The sequence below is a fragment of the Channa argus genome, chromosome 20, assembly GCF_033026475.1.
Source record: "Channa argus isolate prfri chromosome 20, Channa argus male v1.0, whole genome shotgun sequence".
NCBI classification, from domain to species: Eukaryota; Metazoa; Chordata; class Actinopteri; order Anabantiformes; family Channidae; genus Channa; species Channa argus.
The window spans coordinates 12,069,658-12,091,985 of record NC_090216.1 but is presented as its reverse complement, the minus strand read 5'-3'; the positions used below and the strand labels follow the sequence as shown (position 1 = coordinate 12,091,985).

The following is a 22,328-nucleotide window of genomic DNA, read 5'->3' as shown; positions in this document are numbered from 1 at the left end:
TGCTGGCAGGGAAACAATACATCTCATCTCTAGTGGCTGGTTTAGTTTGGAATAAAAGTAATCCATACTACATACAAATCATTTATAAATTTTCCTGTATTCCACACAAAATGTAATATCTAATAATAGAAAATAGCTCATTGAGAAATACATTTCTAGAATACAGGACTGCAAAATACTGTTCAACGGTATTCTCTCACTCTTCTGTTGCATAATTTTATTGTATCACTTTTAGTCTGCCCTTATCAAACAGTATTCAAGAACAACTCCAAACAAAAGAAACAGAAAGTATAGCAAACTGTCACTGTTTAAAAAAATTAATTTCACCTGAATCAGGCTGCTTGCTGTTCTTACATCAATCAGTGTGAGCAAGGTAAAAGTATATGTGAAAAGAGTGTGAAGAGCCACATTACCTGGTGAGTGGGTGGATCAACCTTGCGTTTTTTCTTCTGGTTCTGCTTGTTCGTTCTTGGGTACACAGTCAGAGCCTCCTGCCACCTATGAACAGTGCAACAGTCTGTGTTCTTCATGGAACACTAAACGCAGACCATACAAACCCTGCACTCATTGTGGATCAATATATAGGAAAAAAACATTGAGTAATTGTCTAAATGCTTATGATCTGATTTCACTTTCTGAGAACATTTATGTTTGGGGGTTTTGCGATTTGTAAATTTTGACAATTGTTAGGTATTTCTTAAGGACACATCTATTTAAGTAGTTCCCATATTAAAATGGTAAATGAGTATTGTAACTACAAAGCAATAACCCATTACTAAACAGCACAAATAACTCAACACACAAGGCTTTTGTTAGAACAGACACTGCTATATAACTACAATTCTACTTCCACAGAGGATTATGTCTATGTCTTCAGTTTTTAGATGAATCCTAACATAGAGGCAGTTCCCTGATGTTTGCCAAAAAATTTATTAAACTGTAGACAAGTTTTTGTGAATCGACAGATGATTAAAATGATTTGCATTGAATAAAAATGAGGACACTCACAAAATATAACTAAACACACAAACTACTAAATAATATAACGTTTAAAACAACTGTGAAACAACAGTCCTAATATACTTGCAAAATATAGAAATTTTTGTAAGAAAGTAAACTCTTTCCATAGTACTTACAATTTTGAAGTAAAGGACTGTATTCGCTCATGCATTATCAAGTATTTCTGTATTCCAACCTACTCTGTAAAGAGTTAAAGCTTTTTGTGTGGAGTTTCACACTATAAACACCCATAAATACTTGTTATGGACTTCTAAATGAATGAGTGCCGAAAGAGCACTGTTTTCATACACCAACATAATTAGCTGAAAGACATTTAACAGATGCTTAACATGCCCCGGAGAACATACAAGATACTAAACACATATTTAATACTTTTCTCTTTGTTACATCACAAGCAGTTAAAGAAAACCTAGCAGGGGTTTATAACGATTATGTGATGGCCCAGAACAAACTCCTGGAAGCCAGATGATAATAGTGGGAGGTGTTTAGTGTTGGAGCCGGTAGCATAATGAAGAGTGGGTGTTGTGAGTCACTCTTCCCTAAGAATAGCTATAACATGCATGCTACAGTCAGACAGTCATAGCAGTGCAGAAACATATTTGACTGTGCTGTACTGATGGAGAAGACACAGGAAAAACAACATAAATTGAGGTTTATAGGTTTTATATTGTTGAGGTATGGGGGGTGGGGGGTGTACTTGGACACATGAAGATCGCTTAGTGGGCTTGGAGAGGGAACAATTCAAAAATGTGCATTGTCACTACAGTGAATATTACAACTTGGTGAAAAGAACAGCCCAAATCAGACAGCAGGGGGCAGAGAAGCCTTGCCTGCCAAAGTTGTTGCACAACTATTTTTCCTTGTCCAAATCTCTGTCATAATACGCCTCCACCCCCCAAAAAGAAAAGGGAAAACAAAAACAAAAAAGGACAAATCACTCTCACTCGTCACACCTGTTACCACCTTTATATTATATACATAATCCTACATCAGAAGATCACATTACCAATCGTGTGGTTATGATGTCTTACCCATTAATAATTTCTTTACACTCAGCCCGTATGAAGTGCTCTTTTTCTGGGGTCAGGATGCACAATGAGTTCTTCTGACCTGTCCTAGACTCTCCATCAATGACATCATAGCACTGGTTCATATTGATTGTACCCTGGGGTAGAGTGCTGGGCTGGAAGACACAGAAACACAGAGAAAGTGTTAACAGAAAAAGTGCCCACATAGCTCTCCACATGGTCCGTCTGTCTTGTCACACAATCCACCCCAGAATCAATTTCTATGCCAAGCTTGGCACACCACATACTGAACAGTCTTTGAACGGGCAAATGTTCTTGTCAAGACTCGCTGCGATTATTTTTTGCGATGTATTGCTGCACTAATAGCAGTGATTACATAACGGCATCATACATGCAAATTTAGTTCAGCGCTTTATGAATAATTAAAGCATCTCTGTAGCAATAATCAAGTTGATCTCGGACAAGAAAATAAGAAAATTAGATAACTGCTAAGAACTTTGATAGTCTTAGCCCAAAATTCCATTATCTACAGGATTAATAAACTTTCAAGGTACATAGGGCAAGGTAGTGCAGCACGGTGGAGGAGTGGTTAGCACTGCTGCCTCACAACTACAAGGTCCCCAGTTTGAATCCTGGCCTTACTGTGTAGAGCCTTTGAATGTCTGTCTGTTTGTGTTTCTTTGTGTTTCTCTGTCTTAGCTCTGAGATATGCTGGAGACCTGTCCAGAGCATGCATCTCACTCAGTGACAGCTGGAATAACCTCCTGCCCGCCCCCCCAACCCTGAAAAGGATAAGTGGTTAAAATAATGGATTGATGGATGACTTATTTGCCTTGTCCAGACCCAACACAGCCATGTTGTATACAGTACTACTAAAAAGAGCCTGTTCCATTTATAAACAGCTCAGGTTCATGGGTTCACCAAGCGGTTTTGAGTTTAATCTGTCTGATGCCTCGCTGTGAGGTGTAAACTGAACCATGCACACTGACCTGGTTGCCTTTTGTAAGCCATAAATAACATTACCCAAAGACTTTCAGAGAAATAATAACATCTTTGTTTACAATGCCTTGAGGTTTTAAGTGCAGTTTGACCTGAGTAAACAGTGGCTTAGTGTGTAGGCATGGCTCATTTACAATGAATACCTACATACTAACTCAGCATATAACATAATCCACTGGATGAATCCACTGCCTCACTGCAAGTGAAGCTGTAATTAGTAAAATTAGGATTTTCTTTGTGAATTACCAAATGCACGCAGGTGTATTTTGACATGCAGATATCACTTTATAAAGACAGGTCTTAAAGGAAGCAATATTTATAAGCAATATGCTCATACTTTATTGTATCAAATATTACTATTTTAGAAAACTGAGTTTTGCCTTTTCTGACCTCTAAATGACTTACTCTTACTTAGCAGTACAAGCAGCCTCAGTAATCTTATGTGAACTGAGGGATTTAGACTTGTTCATTGATGTAAGAGAGTGTACTGCACAACTATGCACATTCACCATGAAAAGTTGTTTGAACAGCTTTTGGGTCCTACCTTCAGCATACAGGCAGAATTACAGATGCCAAAATACCACAGTGGTTACAAGCTATGAATACCAGGTAGCCACAGATGACAAATTATAGCCCTCAGCAAATCCAAATACTGTGTATTAGGAGAGAGATCTGGAAACAAAATTAAAAGGTATCATGTTCAAGTTAGCTAGCAACTACACAAACCTAACTCCAGGCCCCAACATGGACAAAATAACCACAGCTTGTCGATAACAGATCACCTTAGGCACTCACATGGACAAAGAAGTTTGGGGAAATCATACCTTGACGGCAGATGACAGGTCCTTTTTATTTCATCACAACTAAATGTCACGTTCAGTCTCAACACACAGTACGTTTAAAAAAATATATATACAGCAGTGTCAACATTTTACACAGCAAAGTTGAACGAGGAGGATAGCAGGTTGGTTAAGGCAGACAAGAGTATATAAAAAAAAGTTGTTAAATTGTATCAGGATTGTTCACTGATGTATCCATTTCATTATAAGGATTATGACACTAGAAGCTGAAATGCCATGCCAGCAGCTGGGCTAGGCAGACAGATGGACAAATAAACCATGGGACAGCTGGGTTGGACACAAAGACTGCTGTCAGCTTGACCTGAGAGTCTGGAGAGAAAGGTTTAGGGACCAAAAAAGGGAACACTACCAGGTGAGAGAAGGGAGCTCAAGTGTTGAGATGGTATTCAAGGGGGAAAAGCAGTGCAGCAGGAAAAAGACAGGGGTTTTTTGGACTTCGACTTGGCATCGCTCAGACATCTGTGTGTGTAAACAAATCTAAAAGACACCACGCATGTGGGCTTGTCCTTGAGCTGGAGTCAGAAGAGGATAAAGAGCAAAATATTTCAAATTCTGAGAACAGTTGTACAAGCAGCTTAAGCAATCAGTTTTATAATCACAGTATAAGATTTTGTAGGACACAGAAAATAAATTAAACTGACAACAGATCTGATTAAAAACCTATTTAAATAAAGCTGTTCACCACTTTAAGATTTGAGTGAATATGAGGGAGATATATGTTGGCTGGGAGCACTATAAAAGTTTTGCAGTAGGACAGTACGGCAGGCAGCACAGGGTTCCTGTAAGATGTGCACCCTCACTGCCCAAGCACTGTATCAGCTGAGCACCAACATACAACTACTTTACCTTTGGCCAGCAATTGCAGCTCTAGCCCCCAGACCCAGGCCCCTTGAACTCGCACCTCTCTGTCACCTAACCTAGACCCAATCCCCTCTCCCCAAGCCACGGCTCCCCACAACGGGCCCTTTGTGAAGCAGCACCAGTTCACACAATGTGAGATTGTCAGTTGCCACAGACCACAGATCCACTCCTCCCCTTAACCCTAAACAAGGAAATGGCCGAGAAACAAGGGGCCTAAACAAGTGTCCCCTTTGTGATTAGAGCATGAAAATTATGAATCCAGCATAAACTTTTTCTTGTCTCCAAAGATGTAGTGTAGGATGAATCCTGTCTCGATGAGATTCATCGAACAAAGTCTCCAAAGAGAAAAAGATTTAATGTCCCTGTGATGACTGAGGGCGGGAGGGCATTCTTGCATCAGCACCAATATATCTTTGGCTATAATCAATGTTGGAAAGATTATAAAAGCCTACAAACATACAGACTCAACTTTATGCATTGCGGTCATTCAGCTGGTAAAAACAAAAATCCTTATTAGGGCAATATGGTGCTGTCAAAAGTTGCATTAGGTACATATTTGAATATTTTATTGCATAACACCAAATGATAATGTGTGGCATAAAATTAAAACCTTAATAACTTAAAATGTAAAATGTCTTTTCTGTAAATACTCAAACTGAGTCTTATGGCCAAATAATGCTTAAAAAAAAAAAAAGGTTCTCATCATGTTCAACATTGCATTACAACGCATGACTATTTTATTCTCTTCATGACCACAGTATTCATGTGACTTTGGCCCGAGGTTGTGTAACTTTACAATATTGTTCATTAGGAACCAACTCTGTTTAGAAAATGCCAATTATTACACTCTATGCACACATGCCTTTAGCTTCCTTGACTCTTGGCCATTTCGCAGCTTAGCAAAACATCCCATTCTCTCTTATGACACAGAGGGAGAAATATTAGCTTTTGGCACAAGTCTAAGGGTCTCGCAGTTGTGGTTGTGAAGCCAATGTCTTCTTTTGCCATCAACATTTTTGATTTTTCTAGTTATGGAAAAATCTACAGTCATACAGTTAAACTGACTTATTTAAGTGGTGCATGAATGGCATTTAACATTGTGATGAAGTGGCATACATGCAGCATCTTGTTCATACATTTGTCTGATTTCTCATTTGGTATTAAAAGGCACCAAAGACATTGCTCAATGATCAAGTTTGTAATGAACACCTGTAAGCTTATGAGAAACATCTGTTACTTGGGTTTGTCTGGCAACTTGTGTGGTGACAAATTCAAATGCTATCACTTTACTCATTAATTTACATTACTCTCCTTTAGTCATGTAACAACAGGATCCTCAAGCACAGTTTCCAAGTTCTTTACCTTGGATTCAAAGCCATTGAGCTTTGATCATTAAAGATGCCAAAGCTGATGAACTGGCACCACTTCATCCTGACTCATGTACATGGCCTAGAATCAGGTCTCTTCAGGGTCCAACATCCCCTGCTCATTACCGATATCAGCAATTATGTAATAAATCCTACCTAGAAACTTGGAAAAACAAAGGTAAACACACATTTTGATACCAGTTAGCATGGCAACAACTACAGTAGCTGTGGCAAAATGTCCTCAGGTGCCAGACAGATGGAGTCACCTCTATTCTTGCTACAGAGGAATGTCAAACACACAGTTTCTCCCTCGCCTTTCTGAGTCCACAATAATCACCCAAACAGATTTGAAATACAAAGCAATCACACAAAGGACTAGAGCTGAGAGGTTCGTCATGAATAAGATTACAATCTGCGCTATCACAGAGACCTCACAGGCCTTTAATTTTTACCCTACTATCAAGACTTATCTTTAAGCTAGTACAATCACACATCATACTAATCCCTAACCCCTGCCTGTATTTGGAAAATGTAGCACTATAAAATCGAACTAAACCATATGGTGGATGTCTGACATTTCTCCTGCAGGGCCAAATATGCTTCAACAGGCATTTTTGAAAACCACCTCACCCCACTGGTATGCACCGAATACGTCTGGATGAACACTATAGTATAGGCATCTGCTCCAAGCTTGGTTAAAAAGCAACAGTGCTAGAGTCAATGCTAACATCAAGAGCACTGTATACACAGAACAATACAAAAAACTGAGAAAAACAAACCACATAATAAATTTTTTTGTACCAGGTATTACAGAAAGAATTGTGGGTGGTGTAGTGCACTTCATATGATATGTGGGTGGTTTAATCCCGTGTTAAGAGCCAGTAGTCGACAAATGCAGGAGGAGGAGGAAGAGGAAGGAGAGTTGGAGGATGAAGATCATTTTATCCACTAGTACAGCATTCAAACTAAGGCTAGGTCTGTGCCATTGATCGGTTAGATACAACTATGCAGGAGCTACGATAAATAAGGTGGCAAAGTGGTAGCAGGCACACTGCAGGATACAATAATTACCTGAATGTGTATTGATACCAGAAAAATTATCTTTCCTATTCCTCAGCATACAATGGTGTAATTCAAGATTGGAAAATAGTGTTAAGTAATGTCTATAAAAATAACGACTGCTTAATGAATTGCGAGAAAAGGCAGGCAGTGTGTGAGAGAAATCAGTTAGTCCTTGTCTGAGTGTTGACAGAATAGATGGGCCGGCTGCGAAAACAGGTGCTACAATCGAGTTGTGTCATGTTGTGTGGGCTGTTCAGAGTGTGTCTAAGCAGAGTTATTATCAGTGTGTGTGGTTTCCCAGGCTGGTAATGGTTCCTCTTCTTTGCCAATCCAAATCCCTTTAATATTCTTAAAGTTTCGTCACTTCTCCCTGAACCCAATGTATAACAATATAGACCCTACTTAATTACACTATAAGGTGTTAAAGTATGTGAAAATCTTACTCTTGTTATCTGCACTCTTTCCTATTTGTAATACATTAAACATCTGTTATGTTTGCTTGCTCTTCTCATCATTCTAGTTTTGACACTAGACTACTGAGACAGTAGTGAGTCTGAGTCATTTTTCTTATCTGCTATGCACCCTATCTCAACATACAGTAAATCATTTAGAATGAGAGTCAGAGCCTATGACTCTGACACAAACTAAACATAAAAACAGTTTAATTACTAGCTTATTTCTTGGTAGTGGACCACGGAGGCAAGAAAATATTCCATATCTAAACCTCCAGGTGGCTTGACAGTGAATCCACAAATACATGTCAAACTGATGCCCCGCTTAAAGTAGGGCTCGAACATTTGTGAATCCTTTAGAAAAAACATAATATTGCTGCCTTCAATCAGTTAAAGATCTAGTTTTCTGTCATTCAGACACTGGTTTCTTTTAGATTCGCTCCGACATACCCACGACTATGATGAATATAGCCCTTATATGCTGGCAACATTTATTATACATGTGAAATAGTTTTGATATAAACTTTACTAAATTAGTTGAGGATAATTGATTAAGGACTAGTGTGAAAAATAAAATGTACTGACCATGAAGGTTAAATTTTTCGCATGACTTCATTATATACAAACACCTACATTTGTTTCAGAGTGACAAACCTCTTACTACACCTACTGATAAAAGGTAAGACACTAACTGAATATTTATAGCATTTACTTTAGGCCAGTTTATGCACAGGAATGACCTTTGATGGATTATCAACTAAAATTCTCTGTTTAACTAAAAGAAGGACTGAGTTGCTCTTTGTATTTTCAGCACAATAAATGAATTGATGTGTACAGCTGTCTGAGTTTTAAATCTTCATCTCGAATTGATTGGAGCTGCTTATGTACTCTTTTCATTACATCAGTGCATTAGGGTCTGCTGGCTCTGCATCTATACCTATAAAGAATGTGCCAGTCAAGACCATACTTTTTCAGCAAAAATCAGGATTTCTCTTCTTTAAATATATCCGGCCTCTTAAATTGACACCTTATTATATCCTATGAAATAAAAATAGTACTCTAAACCTAGAAGTTCACATTATAAACAAATGCAAATAGGCATATAAATAAAAACAAAAATATGTACAATTGGACCATTTTCCTTAGAAAATAAAAGGATTAAGTGAATTTGTTGTCTCACTTAATTTGATTCCCTAGAGCTAACTCTAAAACTTTCAATATTTTCCACTTTTTATGTTACATTTATACAGAAGTAGAGAGAATTCTGAAGAGTTCCACTTTCAAGAACTAATGTAGGTCCTCAATAAACAGTTTTTAACAGCATTCACAAACTCAGAAAACACAAAAACTCTAAAATGCACAAAAATGCACTGCTACTCTTCCAAGGCCAATAATGAATGCTTTCTCTAAAACAGCACAGCTCAGTGATTGACTTTTAGAGCTGTAAATCCCAAAGTTGCAGCTCTGCAATCAGCTTTTAATCTCAACTCTAAAACAAAACCAAAACAAAACAAAGACACGACAAGGTAACACAAAACAGCAGTGTCTAGTTTACTGCAGTGTTCTGACACAGTACTTCAAAAAGTAGGCCAAGGTGAATTGCGTGTTGTGGCTGTATAGTGTCACAGCCATAATGAACTATCACACTCAAAAAAAGAGCACATTCTGTAAATAACATTCACTCTAGCAATACAATTAGCAAAAACATTCTGCAGTGCAAGTCTGCAATGTAGTCGATATTATTTGGAGAAATTACATAAGACCATACTCTAAAGTACAGCTGGGCTAGAAGTAGCCAGTCTAATTTGTCCAAATAACACAGTTGTAAATTATGCTATATCATAAGACAAAACAAGATATAACAAAGTTGACCTGTGGCCACTGAGGGAAAAAGTTAGCAAAATGAAGGCAGGGCTCTATGTATGTCTCTATGTCTGTGCACTGGTCCCCTGCTTTATTAAGAAAATATATTTAAAACCATCAATCAAAATCTCTAATCTTTTTATCGCCATTGATTTGCTAATATTCCAGATTACTATATATATTTTTAGGACGAAACTTTTGTTACTTTAAAAGGAAAAAAAAAGAAAAAAAAAGGCACAATCCAGTGAGAATTAAGATGGTGCTGAGGTTGGAGGTAGGCCAGTCCGTGGCTGCAAAGATGAGAGTTTGAGCCAGGTCCTGACAAAGCTGGAGTTGGGATTTAAAGAGGCGGTGGCTCACCCAACAACAGTTAGCAAAAACAAAACAAGCATAAGTTGCAGGTTATGTGGCTTTTACCAGTAGAGAAAAGCTTTTAACTGTTTTCCCCTGTACATTTTTTTCCTAAATAAATATGTCAGTCATAACATTTGCCTTAGCCCCTAACCCTAAAAGGTCAAAATATACTTTACACCTTCACCTGTTGCAGTTCTGAAAGACTTCATATTAGGCAGCATCCTAATAAAGACAAGAAGAAAGGTTTTAACTAGACTTCATTTAATTGACACATCTTACTTCACTGATCGTGCATAATCAACTCGGTTGACATTTGCTCAAACTATACATGAGCAGTGCTCATGTACAGGTTAGTGGGATTCTCGGGAGGAAAAAAAAAGTACAACTCTGAATTCAATGACAAATGCTTCCTCAGTACAAACTGGTGTGTATTTAGTATGTGTATTTAGTAAGAATTTTTTAAATGCAAGTACACTCTGTTTTATTACTGATCATCTCAGAGCTAGCTACCCCTCACCCTGATGCTTTAAATGAAGCCTTTTGTCAGTGTTCTGGTGCTTTGAACAAAGTGAGCAAGCAGTCTGTCAGGCCATGTTTGGCTTTCTGGACAAGAGAGTTTGGGGGAGAGAAGTTACACAATGCTACTGGCTGCTCTCTTCAACACCAATGATTTATTGGCCAGAGAGAAGTTGAATGAAAGACAGATGTATGAGAGAATAGCAGAATAAGACAAAGTGAAGAGATAAAAGGAAGAGAAAGTGAATCGGACTGAGTAATGGGAAAGTAAAAGTGAGGACAGTGCAAGTGAGAGTGGACACTGCTTTAGCCAAAGGCTCCTGGAGCCAGCCTTTCTCTGCATAATGAATGGTTGGAAATCATTAAAAAGAACAAGAAAATGAAGGAGGATACAAAGAAAGGATGGTAAAGACATCTTGAAAAGAGAGCCTTTTAGGGATTTCTCACCATGACGCATTTAGTTCAAACCTACATGCCAATCATATTGCCCAAAGGGAAAATGGAATGAGAGATCACAGTCAATTGGAATCCCACATAAGAAGAAAACTGATATTTTATAAAGAAACAATTATACCTTTACTATGAGCAGTATAGTACTATTTTGTTCAGGGTGCTGATAGACCTAGTTCCCTGTGTAAATTGATCCTGTCCACAGGCTCATGCAGCAGTGAACATGAATGTAAAAATGGACCAGAAGTAATGGACCTCTCCTGAAGTCCAAAGCTTAAGCAGAAGCTTGCAAAAGTTCAAAATGTTTTAATATGTAGACAAAAAACAAAAGCCTACGTTCAGAGATACATAGCATTTTGTACTGACAATCTGTTTATATTTTTCCAGATCAATATGCCTTACTAAATTCATTATTTTTCATTTTAACTAACCTAGAGTTAAGTTAGTTTAATTTATAAATCTGAATTTTAACTTAGACTAAAGCTTTTTTGGCTATGCAACACACACCCACACGTAAACAGAATGAGGCTTGACAAGGGTGTAAGCATTTGTGAGGAAACAAAATGTTTCCCTCTCCTTTATATTGTGTCAGTTGAGTGTGTGGTCTGAGATCAGAATGAAAATAAAACCAAGGTTAAATTTAGTTTGTAATTAGTTGGGATCATGTTTCTCGGCAGTCCTCTACGCAAGTCTGCACACTAATGATAAAAGACAACAAAAAGGTGACCAAAGTACAATTGTGACTTATACCCAGGCCAATCAGCATGGTCCTAAACCAGACAGAGTTTCTTCTGACAAAAGCAGTCAATTAGTAAGCAAGTGGGGAAGATAAGATTTTTATTTTAGCTATATACAGAATGGTGTGGTGACTAATGTCAAGGGAAAAAACCACAGACTACAGAAAAAAGGTCAGACCAAAAGCTAACCAAGCATCAGATTTGTCATTTATCAAACAAGCCAAGCTCAACTTTATTAAGGCACTGTATTCAGCTTAATTATACTCTCCTGGTAACTACACTCATATTTCCTCAGAAAGCAGATGAGGATACTGGGCCACTAAATGGAAAATCACTGATCTAATTTTTAAAAGCAATAGTCAAGTGTTGTGCACTTTGACAGATCAATCACTCAGGTGAGCAAACTGAAAGTTGTGTCTGTCAGGAAGCCCAACACTGCCATGCAAGGTGTTTGTGTAGGGTAGAAAAATATATTACCATGTTCTTTTCAAATATAATAAGAAACTAAATATACTCCAGTCTGGTCAGAGATTCTTCAAACAATATTGCTGTGCAAATAGGGGGGGAAAAAGGCCCTAAAAAATGATGACACTGCAATAAATTACAGACCATATGGAAAGCATTTTTGTTTTATGTAAGAAGGCACTATCCAGCTAAGGCACATTTGAGACTTGAGCAGTCACACTAAGCTAGAATAAATTTTTTTTATATATATATATATATATATATATATATATATATATATATATATATATATATATATATATATATATATATATATATATATATATATATATATATATATATATATATATATATATATATATATATATATATATATATATATATATATATATGTGTGTGTGTGTGTGTGTGTGTGTGTGTGTGTATAATAACAAAGTATGAGTTTCTGGACAGTAAAACCTTCATGAATTCACTGCACATTTAAGCTGATGAGACACACTGGCAGACACTGTCCAAATAGCAGTGATTACACACCTGAAGGTTATGGACTTTAAGGACTTCTAAGACTTAACAGTTCCCACTTAAACACTGTTTCCACCAACTATCACAGATTTCTAGTCTAGTCTGGAAAGAGCACACCTGACGACTGGGCATTCTAAGCTAGACAAATCCCCAAATCCCATGGGAACTTAAATTATTGTGTGTTCTTCTTCTAAACCAATTATGGCAGTGACCAGAGTTTTATAAATTGATCAAAAAAAAAAATTGTTAAATGTTTAAAACAGTCTTGAGAAATATGAGAATGAATGTTACCAACTGAAAATTAAGACTTAAACAGAGCACAGTTTTCTCAAAACAGCATTATCCAGACATTTTTACCACTATCTGCAGAGGTTAATGCAACATTTGGTGCTTTGGAGAGGTTTTACAAGTACCAGTACAAATACACATGGGCAATATCAGACCCAGTACTGACATCACATCATTGCACCCCTACTGTACACTGTATTGGAACGGTCTAAAATGGAAATTGACAAAGAGTGTCACAAAATCCACAAAAAAAATTCTCAATGTGTAAATTAAATTAAAAAAACAAGATAAAATGTTTCTGCTTAAATACTACGAATGCCATTAGGCTGAGTGGCAGTTGTAGACCTTGATGATTACAGGCTGTGTAAATGACTGTTTCCATGGTTTTGTGGCTTTGTGCAAGGGGAACAGTGACCCCACTGTAATCCATGGGTGTTTACATTCCAGAATATCAGTTCCTACTGGAACAACTGAGAATGAAGGGTAGGGGTTAAAAGAAGACTCTCACACGCCAGATCACAAAAACAAACACATGCCTTACTCAGGACCCACACTTCGTAAACAATCTATAATAATCCAATAGAAGGCTAACGTTAGCTTTGCAACACAAGGTTTATCCTTTTCCCTGTCAAATAATTTATCTTTCAATGCTAAATCTTCCATTTTCCCATCACATCACACTCCAACACAAACCAATATGTTCACCAAACAGTTAATTCCTCTCTCATCTTTATTTTTCATAGCTTGCTCTGAGTGGTCGAATAGAGCTCCCATTTAAGTATCACTGATTTGATGTGGAGTGGTAGTCAGCCTCCACTTATTCCCTGCACAGAATAACTGGAGGTAACAACACAGCTGAGATGCACTGCCCACTCACCAATACCCTAGAAACCTCACCTCATTCTAAAAACCTACACAAGAAAAAGCCCTCTCAAAAAAGGTTAAAATATTACCATTTATGAGAGAGAGATTGTGCATGTTTTAGCCTGTCAAAAGATCCTAAAATTTTGAAGGCAAACAGACTGAGGTTGTGTATCCTCATGACTCAGAGATTTATTCCAGGGTAGTGTACCTCAAAGAACGTACAAATGTCGCAAAAGTCACTTAGCTAGTTGATAGTGGTAGGGGCAGAGGTCCACTACTTGAATTACAGTAAACACAGGAAATTATTTGAGCTAAGATAAAATGAGAATTACTTCAACAGCTGAAAAGTCATAAGAACATCATGTTCTCATAAAAAAAAAAAAAAAAAAAAAGACCAGGGCACAGACAGTCAACTGCATTCAGTACAGTCTAAAGGCAAACACAATTTACAGGGTCTCTGAATGTGCATTTTCAATCTGGGCTTAAATAGTTTAAATGACCAACATGTATGTTATAAACTGAGGCTCTGATTGAGTGTGAGCTCAGAAACCACAGATACAGAGAAATCAAAGAGAAAAAAAACAAAACATTCAGCCTGGATTATATGATGATTGTGGTGGTGTGTGTGCGCGTGTGTGTCAGTAAGAATAAGTAAAAATTAGGTCAAAGCATGGTCAAGAACTAGAGTGGGTGTTACGTGAGGTATTCAGGACTGCATCGCGAAGCAGTTATTAGAGTGTGGGTGTTGATCATTTTAACTCACACTGATGTCAAAGTGGAGCTGAAAAGTTCTTTACACCCACACACCTGCCCTCACCAAGAGGTGATAATGGATTGTTTGTGTGCATGATAGATTATCACATAACTCAAAAAGCCTGTGTATTGGTAAACGTTATTTATTTTTCTTGTCTTTCTCTCTAAGTAATGAAGACCACTTTCTTGCAAGAATGTCAATTTGAATTTTCTAAACCTTGCAACACCTGTGTCTGACATGGCCTCTGCTGTCAAGCAACCTCGGTCACAGGTGCAGTTATTCAGACACTCACACACAGAGGAACGTGCAGCTCAGCACAAACTGTAAAACAGTCCATTCCACCATTGTACGTTTGTTTCAATGCTGTGTCTGATGGGTTTTTTTGACAGCTACTGTAGAAAGGCTTGCTTACTGAATCTAGAGACAACCTCAGCCCACACGCTCATGATTTGCTTCCAGAGGGTTCTCTTCTGTATCCCTACAGTTATCACAGAGATGGCCAAAGCGCTCAACAAAACAGAGAATAATTCTGTTTCATGTTACACAAGCCATGGTCAACTGTTGCTAGACAAAGGGACAAAACATGTTGCCTTGGCAACGTTCCCCCTAAAATAACTGCAATGCACTGCTTTGGGAAAAGCTTGGTTGTGTACTCAAGCAAGCAATAGAGACTGACACTGTTGTGGGTAGTGTAAATTTATCACCACATTTACAGCAAATTATATTTTATAATTCAGTGAACTAGCTTATACGTAGCACATTTTAACTCCCTTCTTTAGAGGTCTTTGCCAAGAACAATCTGCACTAATACCTTAGCGTTGCATGGCAGCACACATTCTACATGCAGGCTAACATTTGTAGCATTTGTATTAACTGATTTTTCTCTTTATCTTATGCTTACTGCAGGTCCATTTTCTTCTTGCACATAATGGGTCTTTAAAGTCACTGCTGGTCTCATCATGAAATGATGGCATGATGTGCCCACCAAGAACTGTGATCTCTCTCAGGCCTTAACTAACCTATTCCTTTCCCCAAGAGCTGTGCCACATCTTGCAGGTTGGGACCACAGCCCATCTGGGTTTGGTTAGAGCCAAGACACAAGAGCCATAAAACTAGGCCGAGAGGAAAACGGAGGGGTACCTCCTCATCTACAACCACAACCAGTGCTCTCAGATGGAGGCTCTGATGTGGTCTACAACTAAGTTACACTGGTAAACGCTTGCAGTCCTCAAATTTGACCTTATGTCACTAACAATAAAAAATTAAACTGATCACAATGTTAGTGCAATTTTTGTATTTAATGTTGATTGTGGTCATCTGAACACTGTAACTGTATGAATAGCTTTATGCACAGTTCAATTTTGGTGCCAGCTACATATGCCCATTGTGCAGCCATTTGTTCAACACAAAACAACGATTATGCACTTGGTCTGACAAGGTTCTATATTTAGTGACACTTGATCTTTTAATCTCCAGATACCCCCTTTCCTTTTGATCTACCATTCAGAATAGAGATGAAAAGATGAAGAGATAAATCCAGAGAGGACTGAATGGGAGGAGTACACCTTTCTGTTTCCGATGTCTCTTCCTGTAAACGCTTCATCCATGCTTCTTCTAGCGTTATCATCCGCCACCAGTGCCTCACTAATAAGATTTATAGGCTCCATTTTGCACACTACAGAGCAGTATTTTTTCCCATGTTTCAGCAACAAAACATTTGATTAAATACATAAAAGAAAGTCTTCCTCGTTATTGGATGAAATATGCAAATAATAGGCTAGCATTGTGCATCAGACTTCTATAAGGAGAATGACCCCATGAATGCAAGCACAGAAAAGAAAATCTCCTGCTGCTTCTCCTGCTGTTTCTGTTATATAAAACTGTTCAGTCTGTCTCTGCTTTGCCAGAGAATGCTACATACACCAAGGGTCAAGCAAATTCTGTTTCAACAACTTCTGCTTTCACCTTGTTTAAAAGCACATACCAAGTAAGAAGAAAACAAAGTTGTTCAGCTCCGCATTGAATCAATCAATATACTGGGGGCCTTAATGCCATTTATTAGATACACGTTTGACTACCGGAACAAATAAAGATCACTACAGACATTAATCTGCTACCCTTGAGTGGTTTTTCCCGTTTTTCTTTCATAGGAGGAAGTTACCATGGGGCTCTTGCACAACGTGTTAGCCACTTAAACACACACAGCTCAGCACATGACATTTAGTATCAACACTGTGTGGTATCACTTCATTCCTTTTGACACCTCTGTGCTATGTAGCATAGTATTTAGCGCATTCACTAAATACTTGTGTGCAAGAGGCATTGGCGTCAACACTGAGGTGGCTGCCTGGTCAACTGGCACTCTCAATGTACGCCTTAGACAAAAGTGCTGGTAACAAAATAATTGCACTTGTAGTATGATCAACTAAGAGTGTTTTAAATTCATTACACACACACACACACACACACACACACACACACACACACACACACTAAGTTCTTCCTTGTTTTCACTGATACAAGCTCCATTTAAATACAGAATCGCTGATATTTTTAACCACTTTGCTGTCATCTGATGTATCAACAGTGAAATGTGTGGAGGCCTTTGTTAAAAAGAGAGCCTATTACTTTTGGAAGAATTAAAAAATAAAATGTCTGTTTTAAATTTAAATTATATTTCAGTAAGCCATCTCTGCTGTGTCTTTATTCCCATTTGTGTGTTTACAAGTTTCATCACTACACTATATTTTTAGATTTTATATTATTTAGAGAAAACAAGAATCAACATTTAACAAGAAGTAGGCTTTTACTCACCATTTCATCCAGTGCATAGCGAAGTAAGCCATGTTCGTAGAGGACGAAGAACCTCCTCTGCCATTTCTGTAAAAAAAAAAAAAAATTTTATTAATTTATTTATTATCCAATTTTAGCAATATTTACAAATACAATTTGGATTGCTTAATAGGATATATACCCTTAGGAATGTAAAGACGTCATCAAGACACTGATACACAGGTTCAAACGGCAAATACACAAGGCAAACAAACCTTTGAAAATCAGTTGCCATGCGGTGGCAAACATTTTTTGCACACTTTATGTATATACCACAGCACATACACAACTTCCAACCTAGCCAGACAGCATTTTATCATCGTGTTTTATCTCAAACAATAATTATCCAGTTTTCAGATTGTTATTCTTAACTGTATGAGGAAAGAGAGCCATATATACAAAACACAGATGTCCTGTTTTTTGTGTCCAGGCTGAACACAGGTGCACCAAATAGTTAAACCCAGCAAGCTGGTAAACCTGACTGTAAGGGACAAATGCCTAATAAAGAGGAAGGCCATTATATTTATGAAACTACAAGGTCAGATTTAAAACAATGGTCTTTTCGTCAATATATCTGCAAAAGATATGGTGACAGTTTGCAGGACTATTCTCGCTTACTGCCCTAATCAGCTTTCCACTGGCACCATTTTGTCTCCGTGTTAAATTTCCTGGGCTCTCATTCCAGGGCCCAACCCATAAAATATTGAGAGGTGCTTTGTAACCTAAAAGGCTGTGCAAAGTCTCTGTTGGGGTGCTGATTACTTTCACAAGTGAAGTTAAAGGGACATTTTTTTAACAGATGCCGCTGAAAAGATAAAGTGTAATGTTTCAAGCTCAGTATTACAGAATAGCCTCAGAGCCCTACAACCTGGTTAAAAGAGTTTCTAAAACATGATTCATCTACCAGATCAGCATATTTTCAGTTTTTTGTTTATTGGTCAGCTAACAATTACAGCCCCACAGTAGAGAGCTGATTATAAGAATAGGCAGGTCACAGTGATGATGTCAAAGCAGCAGCAGACTGTTGACAGTAGTTGAGTTGAAAGATCCAGAGCTTTTACCAAAACCCATATGGAAGCTATCAGTGGGGCTGTGAGAACTGGGACTTTTCCTTCGCCTCCCCCACATTCTCGCTACTCCTCTTTGGGATGTACCACCACTATAATCTAGGAGCTGATAAAGGAACCAGTAAAGCTAAGTAAGGCTCCCATTACATGATGCTAGGGATGCAAGATTCATGATATAACAACTAGCCTCATTATTGCTTGAAAGTGAGTCTTATTTTTATAAAAGAGAAACTAGGAAGCTATGAAACTGCTGCAGCAGCTGCAAAGACCAGGCCTCCTGTTTGTTGGAGGTCACTAGAGCGACAGAACAGAAAACAAAAAAAGTCAAGTCAACCTTTTTCTTAACATACCTGTCACAACAGCCTTCAGAATATATACTACAGTTTAACAACATTAGACAAAGTTATTACCTTTAAATGATACCATTATACTTAATGAGCATCAGTTTCATAAAACTCTACTAAAATGTCCTTCATAAAGAGGAAATCAAAAACAATGCTCACTTATGAAAGGAATGAACTTTAAGTCCAGCAAAGGTAAAGACTTATGAAACCACTTACCCGAGATCTGTGTAAGGGATTGTCAAAATTAGTTCCCTCTGGTGCCAGTAGCAACCATCCTCCATATATAGGTTTGGCCTGATGAAAGAAAACAAAATTACAGCAAACAACTGACAGCAAACACCCAAACAGGCACACATTAATTTATCATAGATATAACCACATTATACTCATCTAAGTCCTGACACTATATCAGACGGCACTACATAAACAAACCTGCACATCTTTAACTCTAAGGTGTGCATCAGTCACTAGCTGCCTTGAGTAGAGTACATTTTCCACCTGGCTTTATTCCAGGGCATCATGCTTCCCTGGAAAATATTGGAAACGCCAACACACATGATTTTTCCCTCTGATCCTCTAAGTGGGTGGAGCGCAGTGGATGAAGAGGGCGGTAAGAATCAGAAGTTACCAAGAAAAACAATGGCGGAAAACCAGGAGAGAGAAGGGGTATAGAGGCTGGCTCTAGCTATGTGGCTGCAATTTTGCAATTCAGACTTGTCCCAAGAAATGCAAGTTGGCCTGACAGATGTTCCTAAATAGCTCTGGTATGTACTTGAACTGCAGTCACTGTAGTAGTCAGCAATTGTTTGCTGAGACAGAAAACCCCTAAATAACCACTTCAGGGTTGTGTTTAAAGCAGAATAAAGATACTCAGATCTTACCTACACCTAAACTATGACAAATGAAGTGCCTTACGTCATTCAATTACACTACCAATCATATTGAAAAGCATTTACAACTGCCTGGCACCCCCATATCCCCCTACCAGTGGTTTTGATTAGTTATAAATTCAGTGCATCTAAAGTCAATTATACCAAAAAATAAATAAAATAATAATAATAATAATAATAATAATAATAATAATAATAATAATAATAATAATAATAATAATAATGTTTTGCTTTGGCTATTGAAGGAACAACATATTTATCTGCTCAGTAACTTGACATAACAGGAATTTCAATACTTAAGTCAGACTGAGCACTCCTCACATGACCTGACAGCAGCACGAATGGCAAGAGAGAAATAGACAAGACAAATCTGGGTCATTTTTATCCCTCAATGGCTGACTGATTCAACTGTGTCATTTGAGTGTGTATGTATGTAAAGGCCCCTCAGCTTCTTTTTCTCTACAATCATAAATGACTATGCAATAATGCACCAATAGTGTGGGCTGTTGAACAATGAGTTGGTTGAAAGTCAAAAAGAAATTACACATTTGGCTGAAAACATGCAGAGAATGAGACTCACAAGCCTTCAATATTTTCTTGTAGTAGGACTTTTAAGCAATGACCTAAATGATCTCCATGTGTGAGGTCACTAGTGTCAAGTTAAGTCAAGCACTGCCAACAAAGGATGAACTTGAAAGGCATCAGAAATTCCAGTAGGTAAAAAATATATTAATAAGTATTTCTATTCCAATAAAGAATGAAATTAAATTCCCAAGAAATGTGTAAAATATTTGCCAAGCCCCTAGACAGCTATGTTGAAGATAGTAACAAATGATCAGACACTAATGGAAATCCTTTACAAAAACTGTCTGTCCCATTAATTAGCTTACCACAATAAATTATCATAATATTAGCAAACAGAGTTAAGTATGACCCAATGCCAGCATTCACAGCCTGTCAATATCAACAACTCAGCCCAGCAGCAAGTGCAAATGCACTTATTTGTTATGTATATCTGGTAAAGCAATAATCTGATGCTCCTGATCTTTTTTTTAGGATTGATCTTTAGGTAAATTGCTAAAAAAAAATTGCAGGTCTAGCTGGAGAAGCTCCTAGAAGACTTCACAGATGTAACTGTAACCCACGTGACTTAACAAAAGTAGATGGTAGTAAGACAGTGTGCTGTAAAGCATGGAGCTGGATCAAGGCCTACATGTGCATGAATTAGGGTCAAAAGGTGCCCTTGGGCTGGAAACTAATTATGTCTAATTAACCTAAACTTTGCACTTCATGGACTGTTAACACGTGACAAAGTGTTTAAAGTGTGTCCATCAAACGTCCAGATGAAAACATGCGTGATACTTATATGGCTCATCGATGCACAGACACAACATCACAAGCATAAAATATAATTTGAAATAATGAAAGTCACCTGATTTAAATCTTCATCGTTCAGCAAATGAGATTCTCTGGGTTTGAAGCAGTTCTGACATTTGCTTTTGTTGAATATGTTGGCTTGAAATTTCCGACATGCATTCTCTTTGAATGACATGATTGAATAAAAAAATAATTGAGACACTGAAGAAGAAAAAAAAAATCCAAAAAGTCTTTCTTTAACAAACGAAACTGCTCAATTCTTGCAGTCACTTTGGTTAGTGTCAAAAACTTTCTAGAAGGAACACATGCGAAGAAAACTGCGCACAGTCCATAAAAGACCCCGCGATGAGCCGTTCACCTGTCCGCGGTTACCTGAGGCGGTGGGCAACCTCTCATTAGGTGACGTTAACATCTATAATAGTCATAGTGCGCGAGAGGACGCCGCTTACGTTGACCAGCTAACTTTTATTTACTTAGCCTTCTCGGCTAAGTCGTCGGGAGCGCGCAGGAATGCTTGGCTTTTTTTTTCCCTGAATTTAACTACGTCCTCCAGCGAGGTGTCAGCGATTCACAGGTGACATTACGGGCCTCGAGTACGCTGGAACGGACCCGTCAGCCTCCATCGGATAGAACAGCTCTACCGAGGGAGGGAGTCCACTTCGGCTCCCCTCTCTGTCTCTGTCTCTCTCTCCGTGTGTTTCTATAAATCAAGTGACACCGCAGTCATTGCCGTTCAGTGTTAACGTTATGTCTCGCTTCTAACGTCACTGTTCAAGTCCGAACACCGTTTTCCAAGTTTAGAAATGCCGTCGACGCGGCTGCCGTGCCGCTGGATCCATAACGTCGGGTCACTCTCCTCGTAGCGGCCGTCTAGTTGGCGCTGCTACGCATTCTGCGGTTAATGTTTTCGTGAAAATCCGAGCTGGGGCCGGACATCCAGTCGGTGGAGCGCTGGGGAGGTGCTCAGGAGAGAGCGTGAAGCGCTGAGTGACAGCAGCCTAGACCAATAACATTTATCGACAAGCCCCAAACCGGGGCGGTGTCCAATAGAAAGAATCGAAAATCTTCAGTACTTTCTCTCATGGTAGGTGAGATTTAAAGAGCCCATGACAACAAAAACTAACTTCCATGTAATTAAGTGATGTTTTTAATATCAGCCTGAGCTAATATTTTTCATTTCACGCTGGAAAGACAAACAAGTGGCTACATTTATTCAGGAAACCCTCATTATCTGTTGAGGTTATTTATTTAGCTGATACAGTTTGTTTTCTTTACTGGTGTGCTAATCTTTCAAATACATAACAGAATAAAAAAAAGCAGAGATAAAAGTAAGGTTACTACATATTAAAAATATTT

At 38.1% G+C, this 22,328-nt stretch overlaps 1 protein-coding gene across 15 annotated transcripts in view; it reads right to left on the bottom strand.

The window, feature by feature from the left end:
- si:ch73-103b11.2 (myosin phosphatase Rho-interacting protein) overlaps positions 1 to 21,882 on the bottom strand; it is a 47,002-nt gene extending 25,120 nt beyond the window's left edge. For 5 of the 15 annotated variants that reach the window (XM_067488949.1, XM_067488950.1, XM_067488952.1 and 2 more), the window contains exons 1-5: positions 21,028 to 21,878; positions 18,922 to 18,999; positions 17,277 to 17,342; positions 2,052 to 2,203; positions 414 to 498 (exon numbers count right to left, since the gene is read on the bottom strand). In XM_067488949.1, coding sequence (XP_067345050.1) covers positions 414 to 498; positions 2,052 to 2,203; positions 17,277 to 17,342; positions 18,922 to 18,999; positions 21,028 to 21,147 — 501 coding nt within the window. In that variant the 5' untranslated portion in view covers positions 21,148 to 21,878. Of the gene's footprint in view, positions 1 to 413; positions 499 to 2,051; positions 2,204 to 10,044; positions 10,089 to 17,276; positions 17,343 to 18,921; positions 19,000 to 21,027 lie in introns of those variants that run through there. The other 10 variants (XM_067488962.1, XM_067488961.1, XM_067488965.1 and 7 more) reach the window with 8 other exon arrangements.
- Positions 21,883 to 22,328: the final 446 nt, after the last annotated feature.